General features: G+C 46.3%; 1 protein-coding gene across 22 annotated transcripts in view; it reads right to left on the bottom strand.

The window, feature by feature from the left end:
- The window catches only part of LOC135523501 (neurexin-1a), a 608692-nt gene that overhangs the window by 12358 nt on the left and 571206 nt on the right, over positions 1 to 25128 (bottom strand). For 14 of the 22 annotated variants that reach the window (XM_064950217.1, XM_064950216.1, XM_064950225.1 and 11 more), the window contains one exon: positions 20587 to 20674. In XM_064950217.1, the coding sequence (XP_064806289.1) occupies positions 20587 to 20674 (88 nt within the window). The remainder of the gene's footprint in view (positions 1 to 20586; positions 20675 to 25128) is intronic. The other 8 variants (XM_064950219.1, XM_064950227.1, XM_064950222.1 and 5 more) reach the window with 1 other exon arrangement.

Raw genomic sequence — 25128 nt, 5'->3', positions numbered from 1 at the left:
TTGGAGATGTACCTGTGGATGTATTTCAAGGCCTACCTTCAAACTCAGTGCCTCTTTGCTTGACATCCTGGGAAAATCAAAAGAAATCAGACCTCAGAAAAAAATGTAGACCTCCACAAGTCTGGTTCATCCTTGGGAGCAAGGTACCAAGTTCATCTGTACAAACAATAGTACGCAAGTATAAACACCATGGGACCACGCAGCCGTCACGCCGCTCAGGAAGGAGATGCGTTCTGTCTCCTAGAGATGAACGTACTTTGGTGCGTAAAGTGCAAATCAATCCCAGAACAACATCAAAGGACCTTGTGAAGATGCTGAACGAAATGGGTACATAAGTATCTATATCCACAGTAAAACAAGTCTTATATCGACATAACCTGAAAGGCTGCTCAGCAAGGAAGAAACCACTGCTCCAAAACCGCCATAAAAAAGCCAGATTACTGTTTGCAACTGCACATGGGGACAAAGATCAAGATTTCGTTGGTCTGATGAAACAAAAATAGAACTGTTTGGCCATCATGACCATCATCATGTTTGGAGGAAAATGGGGGAGGCTTGCAAGCCGAAGAACACCATCCCCATCATGAAGCACGGGTGTGGCAATGTCATGTTGTGGGGATGCTTTGCTGCAGGAGGGACTGGTGCACTTCAGAAAATAGAGGGCATCATGAGGTAGGAAAATTACGTGGATATATTGAAGCAACATCTCAAGACATCAGTCAGGAAGTCAAAGCTTGGTCGCAAATGGGTCTTCCAAATGGACAATGACCCCAAGTATACTTCCAAAGTTGTGGCAAAATGTCTTATGGACAACAAAGGAAAGGTATTGGAGTGGCCATCACAAAGCCCTGACCTCAATCCTATGGAACATTTGTGGGCAGAACTGAAAAAATGTGTGTGCGAGCAAGGAGGCCTACAAACCTGACTCAGTTACACCAGCTCTGTCAAGAGGAATGGGCAAAAATTCACTCAACCGATGTTAAACAATTTAAAGGCAATGCTACCAAATACTACTTGAGTGTATGTACACTTCTGACCCACTGGGAATGTGATGAAAGAAACAAAAGCTGAAATAAAGCATTCTCTTTCCTATTATTGTCACACTCTGGTCGAAGTATATTGTGTTTGTCTGCATTTATTTGGTCAGGCCAGGGTGTGACATGGGTTTTTTGTGGTGTGTTTTGTCTTGGGGGTGTCTAGCATAGTCTATGGCTGCCTGAGGCGGTTCTCAATCAGAGTCAGGTGATTATCGTTGTCTCTGATTGGGAACCATATTTAGGCAGCCATATTCTTTGAGTATTTCGTGGGTGATTGTTCCTGTCTCTGTGTTTGTTGTCACCAGATAGGCTGTATAGGTTTTCACGTTCCGTTTGTTGTTTTTGTATTGTTCGTGTTTTTTCGTCGTCATTAAACATGTATCAAAAATACCACGCTGCATTTTGGTCCGCTTCTCCTTCACCAGACGAGAACCGTTACAGAATCACCCACCACAACGGGACCAAGCGGCGTGGTGACAGGCAGCGGCAGCAGGAGCAGCGAAAGGAGGAATGGACATGGGAAGATGTTTTGGATGGCAAGGGTTGTTAAACTTGGGAGGAGATACTGGCTGGAAGAGATCGCCTCCCATGGGAACAGGTGGAGGCACTTAGGAGAGCAGAGGCAGCCGGAGAAAGGAGCCGGCGATACAAGGGAACACGGTTGGCTAGGAAGCCCGAGAGTCAGCCCCAAAAAAATCTTGGGGGGGGGGGGCTCAGGGAGAGTGCGGCAGACTCAGGAGTCAGACCTGAGCCAACTCTCCCTGTTTATCATGAGGAGCCAAGGAGGAGACCAGAACCAGAGCCGGTGTTGGAGGTGAGCGAAGCAGAGACTGTGAAGGAGTTAATGGGGAAATTGGAGGAGAGAGAAATGAGGGAGTTGCTGTTGGTGCTTTTTGCATGGAATTCGCCCGACGGAGCGTGTCGGGGATTTGATGGCACCTGGGTCAGCGCTCCATACTCGTCCTGAGGTGTGTGTTATTCGGCTGGTGAAGATGCTGCCAGCCTCACGCACCAGGCCTCCTGTGCACATCCCTAGCCTTGCACGTCCTGTGCCAGCACTGCTCTCAAGATCTCCAGTACGCCTTCACGGTCTAGCCCATCCTGTGCCACCTACACACACCAGCCCTCCGGTGGCAGCTCCCTGCACCAGGCTTCCTGTGTCCCCGGCCCAGTACCACCAGTGCCAGCACCACGCATCAGGCCTACAGTGCGCCTCACCTCTCCAGCGCTGCCGGAGCCTTCCTCCACTCATGCGCTGCCGGAGTCTCCCGCCTGTTCAGCGCTGCCGGAGCCTTTCTCCTCTCCTGCGCTGCTGGACTCTCCCGCCTGTTTAGCGCTGCCAGAGCCTTCCGCCTCTACAGTGCTGCCGGAGTTTCCTGCCTGTTTAGCTCAGCCAGAGCTGCCAGCCTGCATGGAGCAGCCAGAGCTGTCAGTCTGCATGGAGCAGCCAGAGATGTCAGTCTGCATGGAGCAGCCAGAGCTGTCAGTCTGCATGGAGCAGCCAGAGCTGTCAGTCTGCATGGAGCAGCCAGAGATGTCAGTCTGCATGGAGCAGCCAGAGCTGTCAGTCTGCATGGAGCAGCCAGAGCTGCCAGTCTGCATGGAGCAGCCAGAGCTGCCAGTCTGCATGGAGCAGCCAGAGCTGCCAGTCTGCAAGGAGCTGCCAGTCTGCAAGGAGCTGCCAGTCTCCAAGGAGCTGCCAGTCTGCAAAGAGCTGCCAGTCTGCAAGAAGCCGCCAGAGCTGTCAGTCTGCATGGAGCAGTCAGAGCCGCCAGTCAGCATGGAGCAGCCAGATCCGTCAGTCTGCCAGGATCCCCCAGTCAGCCAGACTCTTCCAGATCTGCCAGTCAGCCAGACTCTTCCAGATCTGCCAGTCAGCCAGACTCTTCCAGATCTGCCAGTCAGCCAGACTCTTCCAGATCTGCCAGTCAGCCAGACTCTTCCAGATCTGCCAGTCAACCAGACTCTTCCAGATCCGCCAGTCAACCAGACTCTTCCAGATCCTTCAGTCAGCCAGGATCTGCCAGAACCGCCAGCCAGCCAGGATCTGCCGGATCCAACTACCTGCCTGAGCTTCCTCTCAGTGCTGAGCTTCCTCTCAGTGCTGGGCTTCCTCGCAGTGCTGAGCTGCCCCTCAGTCCCGAGCTTCCCCTCAGTCCCGAGCTTCCCCTCAGTCCCGAGCTGCCCCTCAGTCCCGAGCTGCCCCTCAGTCCCGAGCTGCCCCTCAGTCCAGTGGGGTTCTTGGTGAGGACTATTAGGCCATGGTCGGCGGCGAGGGTGGACTATCTTAGGACGCGAGGAGGAGGGACTAAGACATTGATAGAGTGGGGTCCACGTCCCGCGCCAGAGCCGCCACCATGGACAGACGCCCACCCGGACCCTTCCCTATTGTTTTGATGTGCGTCCGGGAGTCCGCACCTTAGGGGGGGGGGGGTACCATATTTAGGCAGCCATATTCTTTGAGTATTTCGTTTTTCGTTTCTGCATTTTGGTCCGCTTCACCTTCACCAGACGAGAACCGTTACAATTATTCTGACATTTCGCATTCTTAAAATAAAGAGATGATCCTAACTGACCTAAAACAGGGATTTTTAGTCGGATTAAACGTCAGGAATGTTGAAAAATTGAGTTTAAATGTATTTGGCTCAGGTGTATGTAAACTTCCGACTTCAACTGTATCTCTCTGTTGTAACACACCTGAATCAGCTAATCAAGGTCATAGTGAGCAGCTCATTAGTAGAATCAGATGTATAAGATTAGGGTTAGGTTGAAGCAAAATCCAGCTAGAGGGTTGCTATTCAGGTGGAGGGTTGGTGTATGTCTGGACCCCCTCCCTTTCCTTCCTTTAGTTGGGGTGGAGAGAAAGATAGTTATGGGGAGGTAGTCACGAACACTGACGATTGTTTAACAGACAATGTTGGTCTTTTCATTTGTCCTTAATGAATAAAATAGCATAAAGGAACTTTGAAAATCCATTTTTTGAGTGCGGAACTTCAACTATTTATTCATATGTCAAGGTAGTGCCATCCCATATCGCTCCCATCCCAGAATGCTTCACTCTCCTCTCTGCATCTGCCTGTATCTTCTTTAACAGTCCATCACCAAGGCAAAGCGAAGGAAATTATAAACCCAGGGAGAAATGGCGCCTGAAACAAGTGTTTAAAATGATGGCCGCTCTTATAAACTCTACTCAAGCGTACCCAAGGGTAAAATTAGACGGACAAAAAACAACCTTAAAGTGGTGAGAGCCTAGCTTCATGATGGTACAGCAGGGGAGAGAGAGAGACAGGGAGAGGGGGGCGGGTGAGAGAGAGAGATGGGAGGGGTATGGAAGGTGAAGCGAGATAGATAGCTAGAAAGAGTGAGTAATAGAGAGAGGGGAGAAAGGGGAGAGAGAGTGGGAGTGAGAGAGAGAGATGGGAGGGGTATGGAAGGTGAAGCGAGATAGATAGCTAGAAAGAGTGAGTAATAGAGAGAGAGGGGAGAAAGGGGAGAGAGAGTGAGAGTGAGAGAGAGAGATGGGAGGGGTATGGAAGGTGAAGCGAGATAGATAGCTAGAAAGAGTGAGTAATATAGAGAGAGGGGGAAAGGGGAGAGAGAGTGAGAGTGAGAGATGGGAGGGTTATGGAAGGTGAAGTGAGATAGATAGCTAGAAAGAGTGAGTAATAGAGAGAGAGGGGGAAAGAAGTGAGAGTGAGTAGTGAGAGATGGGAGGGGTATGGAAGGTGAAGCGAGATAGATAGCTAGAAAGAGTGAGTAATAGAGAGAGAGGGGAGAAAGGGGAGAGAGAGTGAGAGTGAGAGTGAGAGAGATGGGAGGGGTATGGAAGGTGAAGCGAGATAGATAGCTAGAAAGAGTGAGTAATAGAGAGAGAGGGGAGAAAGGGGGAGAGGGGAGAGTGAGAGTGAGAGAGGGGATGGAAGTGAGAGATGGGAGAAAGAGTGAGTAATAGAGAGAGAGGGGGGAAAGGGGAGAGAGAGTGAGAGATGGGAGGGGTATGGAAGGTGAAGTGAGATAGATAGATAGAAAGAGTGAGTAATAGAGAGAGAGGGGGGAAAGGGGAGTCAGAGTGAGAGAGAGAGTGAGAGAGAGAGTGAGAGTGAGAGAGAGAGTGAGAGTGAGAAAGATATCGTGATGTGGAGAGAGATACTGTGAACTGAAGGGGGAAACTTTTTAGGGAGTGAACTGATGTAAAAGCTACCAGAACAACCTTTCTCCCTATCTTAATTTCATCTCTGGTTGAAACTCTTAGAGTGCCTCCCAAATGGCACACTATTCCCTAGATAGTGCACTACTTTTGACCATTTCCTGGCCATAATAAAAAACCCTGCTGTTTTATTCATGTTTTATAACCCATCCGACAAAGTGTAATGTTTCAGTCATTTAGTCACAAGTCATTTCCCCTCAGCAAGGCTGTCGGGGGCCTTGCTGGGTGGTTGGATTGGGTTTTCAGCGGGAGAGATAGGAGATACACCAATGTATCGGGAAAAAAGAGACAGAAAATGAGACAAGCAGATATCATATGACTCTTATTCACCATGATATATACATATGATTGAGCAGAACGTAATGGTATGGCACTAAATTGCGGCAGTGTCGGTGTATGAAAGGCACTGTGAGAGGTAGTTGGAATGAAATGAGGCAAAATTAGGTATTGAAAAGGTGGTCTAGTAGCTCTGACGGTCTACTGTATGTCCTCGAAGCGACAGCTATGGTGATATGTCTCTGCTTTGAATAAAATCAGTCATAGGAGGATTCTCTTTTCTCTGTTTAATTCTAGCTGGGTCTCTTTCTTCCTCTGTAGATGTCAAACTAAAGAGACCCCATCTCTCTCTCTCTCTCTCTCTCTCTCTCTTAGCAATCTCTCTTTCCATCTTTCCCTCTCTCTTTCTCCCTCTGCATTTTCTCTCTCTCTCTCTCTCTCTCTCTCTCTCACACACACACTCTCTCACACTCTCTCTCTCAATTTAAATTAAATACAATTCAAAGGGCTTTATTGGCATGGGAAACATGTTTACATTGCCAAAACAAGTAAACACTCACAAAAGTTTTTAAATAATATAGACTCTCTCTCTCTCTCTCTCTCTCTCTCTCTCTCTCTCTCTCTCTCAGCTTTCTCTCTACGTAATCTCTCTCTCCATCTTTCTCTCTCTCTGCCCCCCCATCTCTCTCTCTCTCTCTCTCTCTCTCTCTCTGCTCCCCCATCTCTCTCTCTCTCTCTGCCCCCCATCTCTCTCTCTCTCTCTCTCTCTCTGCCCCCCCCATCTCTCTCTCTCTCTCTCCCCCTCTCTGTAACATTAGCTGTGTTGCACTGGGACTACTCATTTAAATATCTTTGAAATGCTCGATGCAACCCCCCTTCATCCTCTACTTCTCTCAAGGAGGAGCGAAATGGGATCACAGATTCCACCCTGTCAGTTGGGATTTAAATAAATGGTCCTCTTTAAAGACTATTTCTCCTCATTTGTCCCTGGCGAAGGGGTTCATTTGTTTGACAATTTGCAATGGGAGTGAGAGCGTGGGGCTGGGGGGGCAGGGTAAGGGATGGGGAGCAGGGAATGGGATTGGAGAGGGGGGAGGTAAGTAAGGGGGAGAAATGGAGAGTAGGGAATGGGAGAAGGGATGTGGATGAAGGGGAAAACATGGACGGGAGAGGGAGTTAAGGAAGGAGGGATGTGAGTGCTGAGGAAGGAACATAGAGAGTGAGGACGGGTGAGGCGGAGGGGGGAAGGGGAAAGGGATGCTTCAGGTGAGGGTGAGACCTGTTCATGTTCTCCTTGTTGTGGAGTAACGGAGCAAACAGGACTACTTAGACTATAATGAACGGATACAGGCCCGACTGACCTTCCTTTAGTGGGATTGATGGCATTGAGAGATGTGCTCTGGTTATGCACTGTCATTTACCCTGTCGTTTTTCATCTACACCTGGATGGATTTACTGTAGATCTATACAATTCTCGCTTTACTGTACACTGGTTTGACAAGAAATATACATGTATGTTACCCTAGGAGATACAGTTATATTACAATACATACAGTATATTGGGATTTGACATCCTTGGGATGGGAAAATATAGTACGATACAGTACAGGAGCGTGATGTACTAATAGTAATACAGTACTACAGTTAAAGGGTAGGAATCAAGGGTTTTTACTCAAGAAAGTAACAACACAGTGTGGTCCAGTGGCGACCCGTTATTCTGCCCCATCTGTTTAGAGCCCCACCTGTTTAGAGCCCCACCTGTTTAGAGCCCCACCTGTTTAGAGCCCCACCTGTTTAGAGCCCCACCTGTTTAGAGCCCTACCTGTTTAGAGCCCCACCTGTTTAGAGCCCTACCTGTTTAGAGCCCCACCTGTTTAGAGCGCCACCTGTTTAGAGCCCCACCTGTTTAGAGCCCCACCTGTTTAGAGCCCCACCTGTTTAGAGCCCCACCTGTTTAGAGCCCCACCTGTTTAGAGCCCCACCTGTTTAGAGCCCCACCTGTTTAGAGCCCCACCTGTTTAGAGCCCCACCTGTTTAGAGCCCCACCTGTTTATATATATAATATATAATATTGTTTCTAGCAAAACACATAGTCTCAACGTGAAAAATGAAGAGGCGACTCCGGGATGCTGACCTTCTAGGCAGAGTTGCAAAGAAAAAGCCATATCTCAGACTGGCCAATAAAAAGAAAAGATTAAGATGGGCAAAAGAACACAGACACTGGACAGAGGAACTCTGCCTCGAAGGTCAGCATCCCAGAGTCACCTCTTCACTGTTAACGTTAAGACTATGTGTTTTGCTAGAAACAATATTATATATTTTTTTATCTAAACAGGTGGGGCTCTAAACAGGTGGGGCAGAATATATTCCTACAATGAAATTACTACAATATCGGTATGTCTTCAGCTAAAATGAGGTTGGCTATCTTACTGACACATCACTGTAATACACACAGATTAGTTGTACAGTAGCGCCGACATTTCCTCACCACAATCATCAGCTGTCAAACTCAGATTTGTCACACCACAGTAGAGGATCAGCCCTGGTAGAAAGGTCACTGTAGCAACCTACTGCTGGAGTATAGCTTCCTTCCAGAAGGCCCAACACAAAATGGTATTACTTATAATCTCTCCTCTTCAAATGAGAGAAGAAGATGTAATGCCATCCATTCATCTGTCTATCTCTTCCTTCACGGACAGACAGATCATCTGTATCATCCTACTGCTGGTGTAAGCTGTGTTAAGTAACAAACAGGTGTTACATTTGTCCTTAAAGTACGTAACTGTCCAGTAGGAAAATCTCACTTCATGTTCTGTTAATTTATACCAAAATAATGTTGTTGGCCTCCTGAGGAGGATGAGCAGTCTAATCAGTGGTCTACTCGCATGCATATTTTTAATGACCGGTGTACACCCACACTATTCCAACACAGAAAATCTGTTTTTTTATATACTTCATTAACGTTTTTTGGAAGGAAAACAATTTCACTCATATGTAATTAATTATAGGTTAATTATAGGTCAAATCTAATATAAATCTGGAAACACTGGAGAAGCATTTAAGAAGAAGTGACCCCATCCCTCCATCACTCTATCAACTCAACCACTGCTTGAGCTGCTACTTTCCTAACATATTCACTTAAGAATGGTTTTACATTTGTCCTTAATTAGCTGAATGTCCTCGAGACGAAGAAGTGACACCATCCATTCTTCGCTTGCTTCCTTTATTTACCCATCCATCCCTCCATCTTTTCCTTACTTACACTTAACTCAGGTATTAAGTCTGTCTTTAGATATTAACTTAACTCAATCTTCTGTCACTTCTTTAATTAGCCATTTGTCCATGAGAAGAAGAGGTGACGCCATTCACCCCTATATTCATCCATCCATCGATTACCTCCATCCCTCCCTTTACTTTCAGTAAGGCAAGCTGGCCTTGGCCTACGTCATTCCATGACCCCGAGTGTGGACCTGAGTGTGTCTGATTTCAGGCATGCATGTGCGAGCCCAGAGTGACTCTGGCTATCTGATAATGCTCACAGGACTGTGAATTGAACACAGAACTGACCGAGCGAGCATGAAATGAGTTCAACCAATGCTGTGATGATTAATAAACCGTGCTTGACCTTCCAAGTAAATGGTGCAGCGGAGATCTGGAGCCCTTTTACCCATAATGCTTAGTGTGAGCGTGTCAGGGTCCAAGGGAGAGAGGGACAGGAAATGAGAGTAGGGCATATGGAAGCTTTCTGTCTCTGGATGACCGCAGCTAAACTCAGGGTGCATCCGAATTGGTACCATATTTCCTATATAGTGCACTACTTTTGACCAGAGCCATTGTGTGTCAATTTGGACACAACCCAAGTGGCTGCTTTAGCTAGAAGAAGTCCTGGATGGATGGGTGGGGGGATATGGATACAGTGATGAATGGCATGATGAAATGTATGCCAAGTAGGTTAATATGTTCATAAATGTGTACTAATGTCATCATGAATAATAAAAGGTGCACACAGTAAACTAGTGATTTCTATACTTTGTTTCTGCTGTGAACTGTATCCGATCCTCAGTCCTGGTTTTCTTTTGAGAAAAATGGATAGACTGTAACAATGAGAGGAAAACAGGGGGCAATAAGGTATTCATTCATATTAATGATGAATATATATAATATTCGTCCTGTATCAGATTCTAGTCTTCTTTCTTGATTATATGCTCATAAACTCACAATGATTAGAGGAAGCCTGATAAGTGCCTAGTGTAAATCACTAGATGTGTGTTGTTGTTGAACAGAGCACAACATGAGTCCAATGGTTTGACTCTGGTATGAGTGAGCATTTGGTCTTTTGGGCAATTTATCTATATTCTCTTTATCCTCTTCATAAACTTACGATGATTATAATGAAACTGCTGTAGTAGCCTATACTGAAAAAAATATATTCTGTGTGAGTGAGCATTTGCCCTTTTGGCCGGGGACAATGGGGACAATGCCAGAGCGAGGCCGCTGCTGCCTGCTGGAAGACTAAAAGGTAACGCCACAATATTTTATGGATGTTATTCCATTCCTTTAGCTAGGGCAATAATGCATTTCATGCATCATAGACCTTTCCTAAAGGGAATCACGCAGGGCGGTGGGGGGGGGGGGGGGGGTATACAGCAAGTGTTTACTTTTCGGTTTGTTTAATGTCTCCGCAGAAAGCAATTCCACCACTTGGTGAACCCAGAGAAGGGTCCAGGGAGTTGTGTTTTTCGAAAAACCACCGCTGAGGCGAGCTCCTCTTGTCCTCGTTTCCCCCTTGCTAGGGTTAAATCTGGCATCTGCCACTCAAAACGAATAAACAGACACATTGGTTACATCCCCAAAAGCGACCCTATTCGTTATATAGGGCTCTGGTCAAAAGTAGTGCACTATATAGGCAATAGGGTGCCATTTGGGATGCGGAAATGCCTTAGCGTCAAAGTCTAGCATGCTCATGACGCTGACGCAAAGCCAGAGAGATGGATGGTTGGAAGGAGGTTGGAAAGGAGTAAGAAATAATTGAAAATATGAATAGAGAGGAATCAGCATACAGGGAGAGGAGGGAGGGGTGGGGTCTGACAGCCAAGCAGACATGACTGGGAAATCCTGTTCCCTCAAAGACAAGTTATTATTATTATTATTATTTGTGCATGCATGTGTGTCAGTAAGCCGTGTCTGGTGTTTATCTCCACCGAGGAAGAGATAGGCCAACATCAAATGGAAGAAAATAACAAAATATTGCAAACATGGTTCACAGAATATTGACTACAATGGTGGAAGAATTGGCATAGCTTCATCTGTTAAAGGCCAACAAGCAGAGTCAATTCAAGGGTCTGAAGCACAGACAATGCTTAACATGTCTGCCAGGCAGCACCTAATTAAATAATGTGCTACAGTGGTTGGCGTTCTATAGGCCGTTGCCTTGTTTTCTGAAGCTGGATTTTCCGAAGCTGGATTTTCCCAAGCTGGAATTGGAATGCTCATGGCCATGGCATGAGTAAGGTCTATTGACATGCATGGTGCATGGAGCATGGTGCATGGAGCATGGTGCTCAGCAGTGGAACAGAGAAGAGAACACAGGGAGAGAAGGAGAGAGACCTCTTGCTGGGTATGATTGAATAGCCTATTATATGTGGGCAGTGACCTCCCAAGCCAGCAGCATTGTGTTATTATTTCATTAATCTAAGCGCTACTATAAAACAATATTTTACCATACTATTTTATTTTATTTACAGGGTGCTTTGCCTTTCCTGTCACTGCCATTTACCGTTTTGATTTATGGGCCTTTTCTATGTCGTTTTTGTTCACTCTCTTTTATAAACCAAACATATTAGCCACCAAATGTTAAACACTTTGGTGGCTGTGTTGATGTCAATGTGATGTAAAAGGCTATGTAAAAGGCTGGGGGATGGAAATTAGAGGAGCGAAGATGAAAGAGAGAAAACATGTAGATGATTAACCTTAACCTGCCTAAAGGCAAGTGGTTGGTGGAGAGAGAGAACGTAAGGAGGGGGGCGAGAGATAATTTGCTGAAACGCTGTGGGGTGAGTATGATAGCAGCCTTCATACTACTTGGATTCTCATCCCCAGCCTTCTTGTGTTGGCTAGGCTGTGATAAATTGTATATTTCACACGACACAGAAGACTTGGAATAACTATTAACAGATGTGGAGAGACAAGGTAAATAAAAATGTGTGAACAGAAACACACACATCCATTAAAAAAAACGACAGTATGTAGATAAGATACAGTTGATACACACACAGCCTAGTTTCATCCATATGAATCCCTGTATCACTATGTGGTGTCTTGAAACAGAGGGCCCACGGGGAGGATTTGCTGCAATGTGATCTAATCTTGATCCCAGCCCCACACTCTTAGAAAAAAATAGTTCCAAAGGGTTTCTGTGGCTGTCCCTATAGGATAACCCCTTTTGGTTCCAGGTAGAACCCTTTTAGGATCCACGTAGAACCCTCTGTCGAAACGGTTCAAGATGGAACCCAAAATGATTCTACCTGGAACCAAAACGGTTCTATCTGGAACCATAACAAGTTCTTCAAAGGGTTCTCCGAAGGCGGGACCTTTTTTTCTAAGAGTGCAGCCCTATACTCAGCCCCAAGCCCCAGGCTATCCCAGCACAGCTCTATACTCAGCCCCTAGCCCCAGGCTAATCCCAGCACAGCTCTATACTCAGCCCCTAGCCCCAGGCTAATCCCAGCACAGCTCAATACTCAGCCCCTAGCCCCAGGCCATCCCAGCACAGCTCTATACTCAGCCTCTAGCCCCAGGCCATCCCAGCACAGCTCTATACTCAGCCCCTAACCCCAGGCTATCCCAGCACAGCTCTATACTCAGCCTCTAGCCCCAGGCTATCCCAGCACAGCTCTATACTCAGCCCCTAACCCCAGGCTATCCCAGCACAGCTCTATACTCAGCCCCTAACCCCAGGCTATCCCAGCACAGCTCTATACTCAGCCTCTAGCCCCAGGCCATCCCAGCACAGCTCTATACTCAGCCCCTAACCCCAGGCTATCCCAGCACAGCTCTATACTCAGCCCCTAGCCCCAGGCTATCCCAGCACAGCTCTATACTCAGCCTCTAGCCCCAGGCCATCCCAGCACAGCTCTATACTCAGCCCCTAGCCCCAGGCTATCCCAGCACAGCTCTATACTCAGCCTCTAGCCCCATGCTAATCCCAGTACAGCTCTATACTCAGCCCCTAGCCCCAGGCTATCCCAGCACAGCTCTATACTCAGCCCCTAGCCCTATACCACCATTCTTCACCATATATATCCCTATGTGGTCTCTTCAACCAGAGGGACCAGGGAGATGATTCAATTTGCTGCAGTGTGATCTAATCCGGCTCCTGCTGGAAGATTAGCTCTGTGTGAATGAACCTCGTGCTGCTGGCTCCGGGGATGCATCCGAAATGGCACCCTATAGGTCCAGGTCATACAGAAGTTGTGCACTAAATAGGAAACAGGGTGCGATTTGTGATGCACTAACTCGCAGCTTGCCACAGTTTACTTCCTCCCAGAGGTAAGAGAAATAAAGCAGGGCAATAAGTAAGCTGGCCTGATCGATGTCACTTGATGGCTGTCGGGGGTTTGAGGGACGAGAAGGTGGGGTGAGGCCGCTGTGGGACGAGTGTCCAGTGATATAGCCTACAGCATGATCTATAATTGACCTTGGGGGAGAGAGGGGGAGGGAGAGGGCGACAGAGAGAGAGAGAGTGAGGGAAAGAGGGGGGAGGTAGAGAGCGAGAGAAAGGGCAAAATAAAGAGAGAGAGGGTGACAGAGAGAGAAAGGGAGAGAGAGAGAGTCTGCTGCCATGGGAAAGTTCCCCAAATGGAATCGTCTTGTGCGTTATTTACCTCTAGCCTTCTTTTATCTTATTTGACAGTGATGTTCTGCACTTTTACCGGGTCAGAGTCAAGGTCATTTAGGTAATTTCCTAATAATGGGGAAAAGTTCTACAACTCCTTTTAATAGTCATAGTCATTTTGCAGAGTATTGAAATTCTACAGTGCTTTATTAATTTAAAAAACCAAGTACAGTACGAAAAAGTAAGAAAAGTATGGAAATGTATGCACTCACTCTGGATAAGAGCATCTCGAAAACTCATAGTATAGCACCATAGATATCCAAGGAGAGCATAGCATCATAGAGAGCCAAGGAGAGCATAGCACCATAGATATCCACGGAGAGCATAGCACCATAGATATCCAAGGAGAGCATAGCACCATAGAGAGCCAAGGAGAGCATAGCACCATAGAGAGCCAAGGGGAGCATAGCACCATAGATATCCAAGGAGAGCATAGCACCATAGAGAACCAAGGAGAGCATAGCACCATAGAGAGCCAAGGAGAGCATAGCACCATAGAGAGCCAAGGAGAGCATCATAGAGAGCCAAGGAGAGCATAGCACCATAGATTTCCAAGGAGAGCATAGCACCATAGAGAGCCAAGGAGAGCATAGAACCATAGAGAGCCAAGGAGAGCATCATAGAGAGCCAAGGAGAGCATAGAACCATAGAGAGCCAAGGAGAGCATAGCACCATAGAGAGCCAAGGAGAGCATAGCACCATAGAGAGCCAAGGAGAGCATAGCAAATCAAATCAAATCAAATGTATTTATATAGCCCTTCGTACATCAGCTGATATCTCAAAGTGCTGTACAGAAACCCAGCCTAAAACCAAACAGCAAGCAATGCAGGTGTAGAAGCACGGTGGCTAGGAAAAACTCCCTAGAATGGCCAAAACCTAGGAAGAAACCTAGTGAGGAACCAGGCTATGTGGGGTGGCCAGTCCTCTTCTGGTTGTGCCGGGTGGAGATTATAACAGAACATGGCCAAGATGTTCAAATGTTCATAAATGACCAGCATGGTTGAATAATAATAAGGCAAGCCAAGGAGAGCATAGCACCATAGAGAGCCAAGGGGAGCACCATAGCAAGGAGTGGGACAGTACAGTAACAGTAACCTGAGAAACTGTCCTAGGCTGCATCAGTGACAGAGGATCCAGTCCTTCATGGTTGGCTGGCTGCACTGTCACAGATCCAGTGCTGAGCGCTCCACCAAGTGTGTGAATGGCCCTGAACGTAGATATTAATCAGGATGTGGTGTTAGACAGCTGTCACCAGGGGAGCCCAGCAGAACCGGTGTCAAGTCTCCCCTCACTAGCAAGAGAGGGAAAGGAAGGATACCTAGGATATTCTGTTCGGGAAGGAGTGTGTGCCTCCAAAGCATCCACACTGGAGCACACTCTTTCCCTTGACAGATCACCTTGTCACAGACAGAGACTATGCTGCGATGCTCACTAAACTATGAGATGATGTGGTAAATGCAAACCTGTAATGCTAACTAATTGACTTGGTTAATGTACTCATCTCTCTCATTTTGGGCTCCCGAGTGATGCTGCGGTCTAAGGCACTGCATCTCAGTGCTAAAGGCATCACTACAGACCCTAGTTCGATTCCAGGCTGTATCACCACCGGCCGTGACTGGGAGTCCCATAGGGCGGCGCACAATTGGCCCAGTGTTGTCCGGATTAGGGTTTGGCCGGGGTAGGCCATCATTGTAAATAAGAAGTTGTTCTTAACTGACTTGCCTAGTTAAATAAAGTAACAAATAAAAATCTCATTGCATTGCTTTCTTGACTAAGGTAAGCAGATCTAACATGGAACAGTCTCCTTGGGTATATGAGCAGTCTAGATGTGTCCAGCCTGGACTGTGATAAATGTATGAACACTGGGTATTAGATCATCAGTATGTAGCCTAACAGACCAGTACTGGTACAACAGACTACACCAATACAGACAGATGGACAGCCTGGATGTACAAGAGAAGGACAAACAGTAGTCTGAGAGTGCTGTGGGGTAGACATTCATTTAGTTCTGGCTTTATTACTGCATACAGATCGATACAGAGAGAGCTAAGGCCTTACGTCTGGACCTAGTAGTTCTCCCTTTCTGTCGATCCACTCGGTGCTCATTAGAAAAGCACCAGGGTCACCTGCTATCTGTGGCAAGGTGGGAAGATTCAATTCCAGGGTAATAGGAACATTATAAACATACACAGATTATCAGGAGAAATGTGGTTACACTGTATGTACAATATGCACTGTGTTTATGTAGCATAAGTTAACATTTAGCAATACATGTTTAAAAAGCTGGATTCTAGTGTCGTCTAGAAGGTTTTACTGTATCTGTTAGTATGATTACAGAACTTGCATTTCACTTCTTAAGAAATGTAGATATTCTGCAATTCAATATGTGGTTTATTATCGTAAGATTGATAGTGCAAGTTGTGTCAGCAAGCAATATGTCAAAGCCTCCTTCCCTAGCAGCGGTACCAAAAAGTAAACAGAGAAATGCTTTCAATTTGTTTACAAATTGTCTACAGTACCTGGCATTGAGGTTAGAAGCTATTTTATGAGAAACATTTTCAAAACGACTTATTTTTGCTGGGATACTCTATGTTAGCACAAAGCTTTCAGAATGTAGCTATTATTGCTAGTCAAGCATCCCGATTTAGTTTATCACCTTTCAGAGTGAATCGGTAAACATGGTGTTAGTAAACGATTGTGTTTTTCACCTTTCAGAGTGAATCGGTAAACATGGTGTTAGTAAACGATTGAGTTTTTCACCTTTCAGAGTGAATCGGTAAACATGGTGTTAGTAAACGATTGTGTTTTTCACCTTTCAGAGTGAATCGGTAAACATGGTGTTAGTAAACGATTGAGTTTATCACCTTTCAGAGTGAATCGGTAAACATGGTGTTAGTAAACGATTGAGTTTTTCACCTTTCAGAGTGAATCGGTAAACATGGTGTTAGTAAACGATTGAGTTTTTCACCTTTCAGAGTGAATCGGTAAACATGGTGTTAGTAAACGATTGAGTTTTTCACCTTTCAGAGTGAATCGGTAAACATGGTGTTAGTAAACGATTGAGTTTTTTCACCTTTCAGAGTGAATCGGTAAACATGGTGTTAGTAAACGATTGAGTTTTTCACCTTTCAGAGTGAATCGGTAAACATGGTGTTAGTAAACGATTGTGTTTTTCACCTTTCAGAGTGAATCGGTAAACATGGTGTTAGTAAACGATTGAGTTTTTCACCTTTCAGAGTGAATCGGTAAACATGGTGTTAGTAAACGATTGAGTTTTTCACCTTTCAGAGTGAATCGGTAAACATGGTGTTAGTAAAGAATTGAGTTTTTCACCTTTCAGCGTGAATCGGTAAACATGGTGTTAGTAAACGATTGAGTTTTTCACCTTTCAGAGTGAATCGGTAAACATGGAGACTTATAGTCTGTCAGTAAATGCATCCTTGAACCTGAACTAGAAGGCGCTTGGCTGAAAAAAGAGTTTCATCACGAGAGAGGCGAGAGTGTTGTTGTGTTGTCTCAGAGGACAGTTACTGTTAAGAGGGTGTTTGTTTGTTTGTTTGTTTCCCCGTGCGTGTCGTCTCTTTGTGTGTGAGCGAGAGTATGTGAGATTGTGTGTGTGAGTGTTTGTGTGTTTATGTGTTTTCCTAGGAGACAATACAAAAACAATGACAGCGCTCCACAAGATGTCATGTGTAATCAGCGCCTCCTAAACGCTGGCGTACGTGACACAACAGCATGCTAGTCCTACTGACTGGCTGTTATGAGTTTACTGTAATTCATTACATTTGGGACTCAACAAGCCTACAAGGGAAAAAAACATGTATTAGCTATACACACTTATAGTGGAACCAGAGACCGGTTTTGAAAACATCAGATGATTAGGATTATGTTTATTCAATATTGAATATATTCATACCTGTCCCAAATGAGATAATCTAAAAATGAATCAACTAGCTAGCTACTGAACAAGTGAAGTCAGAACAGCCTGTCTACACTCATTGATATGATCTTTAGGAATCACTGTGGAGTATGATGATTACCATTAGGCATTTACTTCTATGAATTGATATTTGACAGATGTGGTGTGAGGCAAGGTTGTGGGTCAAGTCCATTTCAATTCAGCCAATTAAAAAAGTAAACTGGAATAGAACGCCCAACATTGACTGAATCAAAACAGTGTTATAGTGACACACTAAACTACAGTAGCTTCAATAAAGAGCCTTAATAACCTTGGTGGTGAACTGACTGAGTGTGATCGTGACTCACAAAGAGACTGGTGGTACGGTGAGAGACTGGTGGTACGGTGAGAGACTGGTGGTACGGTGACAGACTGGTGGTACGGTGAGAGACTGGTGGTACGGAGACAGACTGGTGGTACGGTGAGAGACTGGTGGTACGGTGACAGACTGGTGGTACGGTGACAGACTGGTGGTACGGTGACAGACTGGTGGTACGGTGACAGACTAGTGGTACGGTGACAGACTTGTGGTACGGTGAGAGACTGGTGGTATGGTGAGAGACTGGTGGTATGGTGACAGACTGGTGGTACGGTGACAGACTGGTGGTACGGTGACAGACTGGTGGTACGGTGACAGACTAGTGGTACGGTGACAGACTTGTGGTACGGTGACAGACTGGTGGTATGGTGAGAGACTGGTGGTATGGTGACAGACCGACAGAGAGACTAGTGATACGGTGAGAGACTGACAGAGAGACTGATGGTATGGGTAGAGACTGACAGAGAGACCGGTGGTATGGTGACAGACTGGTGGTATGGTGACAGACTGGTGGTACAAAAAGAGACTGATGGTACAATGAGAGACTGGTGTTACGGTGAGAGACTGGTGTTACGGTGAGAGACTGACGGAGAGACTGGTGGTACAGTTAGAGACTGACGGAGAGACTGGTGGTACAGTTAGAGACTGACAGAGAGACTGGTGGTACGTTGAAAGACTGGTGGAACGGTGATACACTGGCAGTACGGTGATAGACTGGCGGTACGGTGAGAATCTGGCGGTACGGTGAGAGACTGGCGGTACGGTGAGAGACTAGTGGTACTGTGACAGACTGGCGGTATGTTGACAGACTGGCAGTAGGGAAGAGACTAGAAGTACGGTGAAAGACTGGCGGTACTGTGACAGACTGGCGGTATGTTGACAGACTGGCGGTAGGGAAGAGACTAGCAGTACGGTGACAGACTGGTGGTAGGTAAGAGACTAGCGGTACGATGACAGACTGGTGGTACGGTGACAGACTGGTGGTACGGTGAGAGACTGGTGGTACGGTGAGAGACTGGTGGTACGGTGACAGACTGGTGGTATGGTGAGAGACTGGTGGTATGGTGACAGACCGACAGAGAGACTGATGGTATGGGTAGAGACTGACAGAGAGACCGGTGGTATGGTGACAGACTGGTGGTATGGTGACAGACTGGTGGTACAAAAAGAGACTGATGGTACAATGAGAGACTGGTGGTACGGTGAGAGACTGACGGAGAGACTGGTGGTACGTTGAAAGACTGGTGGTACGGTGATACACTAGCAGTACGGTGATAGACTGGCGGTACTGTGACAGACTGGCGGTATGTTGACAGACTGGCGGTAGGGAAGAGACTAGCAGTACGGTGACAGATTAGCGGTACTGTGGCAGACTGGAGGTATGTTGACAGACTGGCGGTAGGGAAGAGACTAGCAGTACGGTGACAGACTAGCGGTACTGTGACAGACTGGCGGTATGTTGACAGACTGGCGGTAGGGAAGAGACTAGCAGTACGGTGACAGACTAGCGGTACTGTGACAGACTGGCGGTATGTTGACAGACTGGCGGTAGGGAAGAGACTAGCAGTACGGTGACAGACTAGCGGTAAGGTGACAGACTGGCGGTATGTTGACAGACTGGCGGTAGGGAAGAGACTAGCAGTACGGTGACAGACTAGCGGTACTGTGACAGACTGGCGGTATGTTGACAGACTGGCGGTAGGGAAGAGACTAGCAGTACGGTGACAGACTAGCGGTAAGGTGACAGACTGGCGGTATGTTGACAGACTGGCGGTAGGGAAGAGACTAGCAGTACGGTGACAGACTTGTGGTAGGTAAGAGACTAGCGGTACGATGACAGACTGGTGGTACGGTGACAGACTGGTGGTAGGGTGAGAGACTGGCGGTATGGTGAGAGACTGGCGGTATGATGAGAGACTGGTGGTACGGTGAGAGACTGGTGGTAGGGAAGGGACTGGCGGTACGGTGACAGACTGGCGGTATGGTGAGAGACTGGCGGTATGGTTTTAGACTAGCGGTACGATGACAGACTGGTGGTAGGGAAGGGACTGGCGGTACGATGACAGACTGATGGTATGGAAGGGACCTGCGGTACGGTGACAGACTGGTGGTAGGGAAGGGACTTACGGTACGGTGACAGACTGGTGGTAGGGAAGGGACTTACGGTACGGTGACAGACTGGTGGTAGGGAAGGGATTGGCGGAACGGTGACAGACTGGTGGTAGGGAAGGGACTTGCGGTACGGTGACAGACTGGTGGTAGGGAAGGGACTAGCGGTACGGTGACAGACTGGTGGTAGGGAAGGGACTTGCGGTACGGTGACAGACTGGTGGTAGGGAAGGGACTGGCGGAACGGTGACAGACTTGTGGTAGGGAAGGGACTTGCGGTACGGTGACAGACTGGTGGTAGGGAAGGGACTTGCGGTACGGTGACAGACTGGTGGTAGGGAAGGGACTGGCGGAACGGTGACAGACTGGTGGTAGGGAAGGGACTGGCGGTACGGTGACAGACTGGTGGTAGGGAAGGGACTGGCGGTACGGTGACAGACTGGTGGTAGGGAAGGGACTGGCGGTACGGTGACAGACTGGTAGTAGGGAAGGGACTGGCGGTACGGTGACAGACTGATGGTAGGGAAGGGACTAGCGGTACGGTGACAGACCGGTGGGAGGGAAGGGACTGTCAGTACGGTGACAGACTGGTGGTAGGGAAGGGACTGGCGGTACGGTGACAGACTGATGGTAGGGAAGGGACTAGCGGTACGGTGACAGACCGGTGGGAGGGAAGGGACTGTCAGTACGGTGACAGACTGGTGGTAGGGAAGGGACTGGCGGAACGGTGAGAGACTGACTGACAGCGACACCAAGAGAGAAGAGGAATAAAAAGAGATGACTAACCTAACCCACCTGAGCTCGGCTCACAGGGATCAATGTCCTCGTCATCGCTCGGACACTCCGCAGATGCCACCAGCAGATCATCCGTCGTCTGGAGGAAAGAGAGAGAAAAAGAAAGGGTTAGGAATGAGAGAAGGGGCAGTTTAACAGTATAATAATGAAGAACTTCAGTGAAACTGGTCATGAACGGTTTACACCCGGACATAGTAAGTATTAAAGGGATAGTGCGAGATTAAGCAGTCGTTTCTACTTACTCAGAGTCAGATGAACTCATGGATACTATTTTAGCATGCTAGCTGTATCAGTAGATTTCCAGTCGTTGTTCTAACTATATTTAGCCTTGGTTCCAAAACTATCTCTAACTTCCTTCATACTGGACACAGACACATAAAAATGGAATCATCTGACTCAAACAGAGAAATAGAGTAATGAGGAATAGAGAGAGAGAGAGGAGAGGAGAGCCATTTTAAAAGTAAACTGAGATAGATTTCTGTTCCAATCCACACCTCCAAACCCATCACACTATCAATACCCTAGAATCTAAAGGGTTTGATTGAAGAAATCAAGAGAGAAAGACGGATTAGAATGGAACCCTGGAAACTCATACTGCTTAGCTGGGGGATCAAATACAGTTGTAGTCGGCTAACGGTCACAAAAGCAGCTGCTGCAATACACTGCTACCCAGGCGACACCACTGTCCTAACAGAAATGAGATTTGATTATCGAGGAACAATAGATAGTAAAGTTCACAGCAATTGTCAACTCAAACTAAGCTCATACTGAGGAACAGCCAGTGTGCTGAAACAAATAGCCCTCCAAGGGATTGTTCAGTGCCATCACCAAACACCACTGACATTTAGAGGGCACAGACTGGTGGCAGCTTAAAAAAAAAGATTGGAAAGCCCAAAGAGCAAACCTGTGATTGGCTGTGAAAGAAAGTCTACAAAATCATTATATATTTTAGGTGTCATTTCCTTTTACTGTCTGTTTGACTCAATAGAGATTTGACAAAGTCAAGCAATGTTAAGAACAAACTTGGTGGAAAAGGCTGGGATGTGATACACTGTTCCTATACTCTATGTTCAACCCTCGAGACTTACTACATCCCTCACCCTAGGTTCAACACCCAAGGTCCCACACCCAAAGTCCCACACCCTAGGTCCCACACCCAAGGTTCCACACCCAAGGTCCCACACCCCATTTCCCACACCTAAGGTCCCACACCCAAGGTCCCACACCGTAGGTCCCTCTCACCCTAGCAGACTAAACCGAAGACAACAGCACTGACTCTCAGGGAAATCAGGAGAAAAGGGCAAACAAAAAATAGACGACTATCGCCGGGTAGAAAGTGAAAAGTGGTGTAAAAGGTGTAAAACATTATGCTGCAAAGTTATTTTATGGTCTAGCCCGGGGCCGTCTGATCAAACCACTGCAGTAAAGGTTGTTTCATTTGAGGCATAGCAGGCAGGCAGCATGGTTAGACAGCAGTGGGCTCTAAAGGAGTGTGTGTGTGAGTTTGTGTGTGTGAATTCAGACCATGACTTTTTCCATAATGTTGTTACGTTACAGCCTTATTCTAAAATGGATTAAATTCATGTTTTTCCTGATCAGTTTGACATTTTTGCAAATGTATTACAAATAAAACACAGAAATACGTATTCATACTTTGCTATGAGACTCAAAATTGAGCTCAGGTGCATCCTGTTTCCATTGATCATCATTGAAATGTTTCTACAACTTGATTGGAGTCCACCTGTTGTAAATTCAATTGATTGGACATGATTACATTGGAAATAAACACATCCGTTTATATGGGGCGGCAGGGTAGCCTAGTGGTTAGAGCGTTGGACTAGTACCCGGAAGGTTGCGAGTTCAAACCCCCGAGCTGACAAGGTACAAATCTGTCGTTCTGCCCCTGAACAGGCAGTTAACCCACTGTTCCCAGGCCGTCATTGAAAATAAGAATTTGTTCTTAACTGACTTGCCTGGTTAAATAAAGGTTAAAAAAAAATATATATATATATATATAAGGTCCCACAGTTGACAGTGCATGTCAGAGCAAAAACCAAGCCATGAGGTTGAATGAATTTTCCCTAGAGCTCCGAGACAGGATTGTGTTGAGGCACCGATTTGGGGAAGGGTACAGAAATGACTGCAGCATTGAAGGTCACCCAGAACACAGTGGTCTCCATCATTCTTAAATGGAAGAAGTTTGGCACGACGAAGACTCTTCCTAGAGCTGGCTGCCCGGCCAAACTGAGCAATTGGGGGAGAAGAGCCCTAGTCAGGGAGGTGATCAAGATCCCGATGGTCACACTGACAGAGCTCTAGAGTTCCTCAGTGTAGATGGGAGAAACTTCCAGAAGGACAACCATCTTTACAGCACTCCACCAATCAGGCCTTTATAGTAAAGTGGCCAGACGGAAGCCACTCCTCAGTAAAAGGAACATGACAGCCCGCTTGTTTGCCAATGGGCACCGAAAGGATTTTCAGACAATGAGAAACAAGTTTCCCTTGTCTGATGAAACCAAGTGCAAACTCTTTGGCTTGAATGGCAAGCGTCACATTTGGAAGAAAACGGGCCAATACCATCCCTACGGTGAAGCATGGTGGTGGCAGAATCATGCTCTGGGAATGTTTTTCAGGGACTGGGAGACTAATCAGGATCAAGGGAAAGAAGAACGGAGCAAAGTACAGAGAGATCCTCAATGAAAACCTGCTCCAGACTGGGGCAAAGGATCACCTTATAACAGAGCAATGACAGCATAGCCAAGACAACGCAGGAATGGCTTCAGAACAAGTCTCTGAATGTCCTTGAGTGGCCCAGTCAGAGCCCGCACTTGAACCCGATCAAACATCTCTGGAGAGACATGAAAATAGCTGAAGACTTGATGCTGAAATCACTGCCAAAGGTGCTTCAACAAAGTATTGAGTAAAGGGTCTGAATACTTTTCTAAATGTGATATTTATGTATCTTTTATTTGAGAAATTTGCAAACATTTCTAAATAACTGTTTTGGCTTTGTAATTATAGGGTATTGTGTGTAGATTGATGAGGAAAAAACACTATTTACTACATTTTAGAATAAGGCTGTAACGTAACAAAATGTAGAAAAAGTGAAGTGGTCTGAATACTTTCAGAATGCACAGTATGTGTGTGTGTGTCTGTATATGTGTGTCTGTATATGTGTGTCTGTATATGTGTGTGTACTGTATGTGTGTGTGTGTGTGTGTGTGTGTGTGTGTGTGTGTGTGTGTGTGTGTGTGTGTGTGTGTGTGTGTGTGTGTGTGTGTGTACTGTATGTGTGTGTGTGTCTGTATATGTGTGTGTACTGTATGTGTGTGTGTGTGTCTGTATATGTGTGTGTACTGTATGTGTGTGTGTGTCTGTATATGTGTGTCTGTATATGTGTGTGTGTCTGTATATGTGTGTCTGTATATGTGTGTGTACTGTATGCGTGTGTGTGTGTCTGTATGTGTGTGTGTACTGTATGAGTGTGTACTGTATATGTGTGTGTGTCCTGTATGTGTGTGTGTGTCTGTATATGTGTGTGTGTGTGTGTCTGTATATGTGTGTGTGTGTACTGTATGTGTGTGTGTCTGTATATGTGTGTGTACAGTATGTGTGTGTGTGTGTCTGTATATGTGTGAGTACTGTATGTGTGTGTGTCTGTATATGTGTGTGTGTACTGTATGTGTGTGTGTGTCTGTATATGTGTGTGTACTGTATGTGTGTGTGTGTCTGTATATGTGTGTGGTGTGTACTGTATGTGTGTGTGTGTCTGTATATGTGTGTGTACTGTATGTTTGTGTGTGTCTGTATATGTGTGTGTACTGTATGTGTGTGTGTGTGTCTGTATATGTGTGTGTACTGTATGTGTGTGTGTGTGTCTGTATATGTGTGTGTACTGTATGTGTGTGTGTGTCTGTATATGTGTGTGTACAGTATGTGTGTGTGTGTCTGTATATGTGTGTGTACTGTATGTGTGTGCGTGTCTGTATATGTGTGTGTGTGTGTGTCTGTATATGTGTGTGTGTGTGTGTCTGTATATGTGTGTGTGTGTACTGTATGTGTGTGTGTGTGTCTGTATATGTGTGTGTACAGTATGTCTGTGTGTGTCTGTATATGTGTGTGTACTGTATGTGTGTGTGTGTCTGTATATGTGTGTGTGTGTACTGTATGTGTGTGTACTGTATGTGTGTGTGTCTGTATATGTGTGTGTGTGTGTCTGTATATGTGTGTGTGTGTCTGTATATGTGTGTGTGTGCACTGTATGTATGTGTGTCTGTATATGTGTGTGTGTGTGTACTGTATGTGTGTGTGTGTACTGTATGTGTGTGGGTACTGTATGTGTGTGTGTGTGTCTGTATATGTGTGTGTGTGTGTCTGTATATGTGTGTGTGTGTGTCTGTATATGTGTGTGTGTGCACTGTATATGTGTGTGTGTGCACTGTATGTGTGTGTGTCTGTATATGTGTGTGTGTGTACTGTATGTGTGTGTGTACTGTATGTGTGTGTGTGTGTGTGTCTGTATATGTGTGTGTG

The sequence above is a fragment of the Oncorhynchus masou genome, chromosome 31 (assembly GCF_036934945.1).
Source record: "Oncorhynchus masou masou isolate Uvic2021 chromosome 31, UVic_Omas_1.1, whole genome shotgun sequence".
NCBI lineage: Eukaryota > Metazoa > Chordata > Actinopteri > Salmoniformes > Salmonidae > Oncorhynchus > Oncorhynchus masou.
This window is presented reverse-complemented; position numbering and strand designations above follow the sequence as displayed.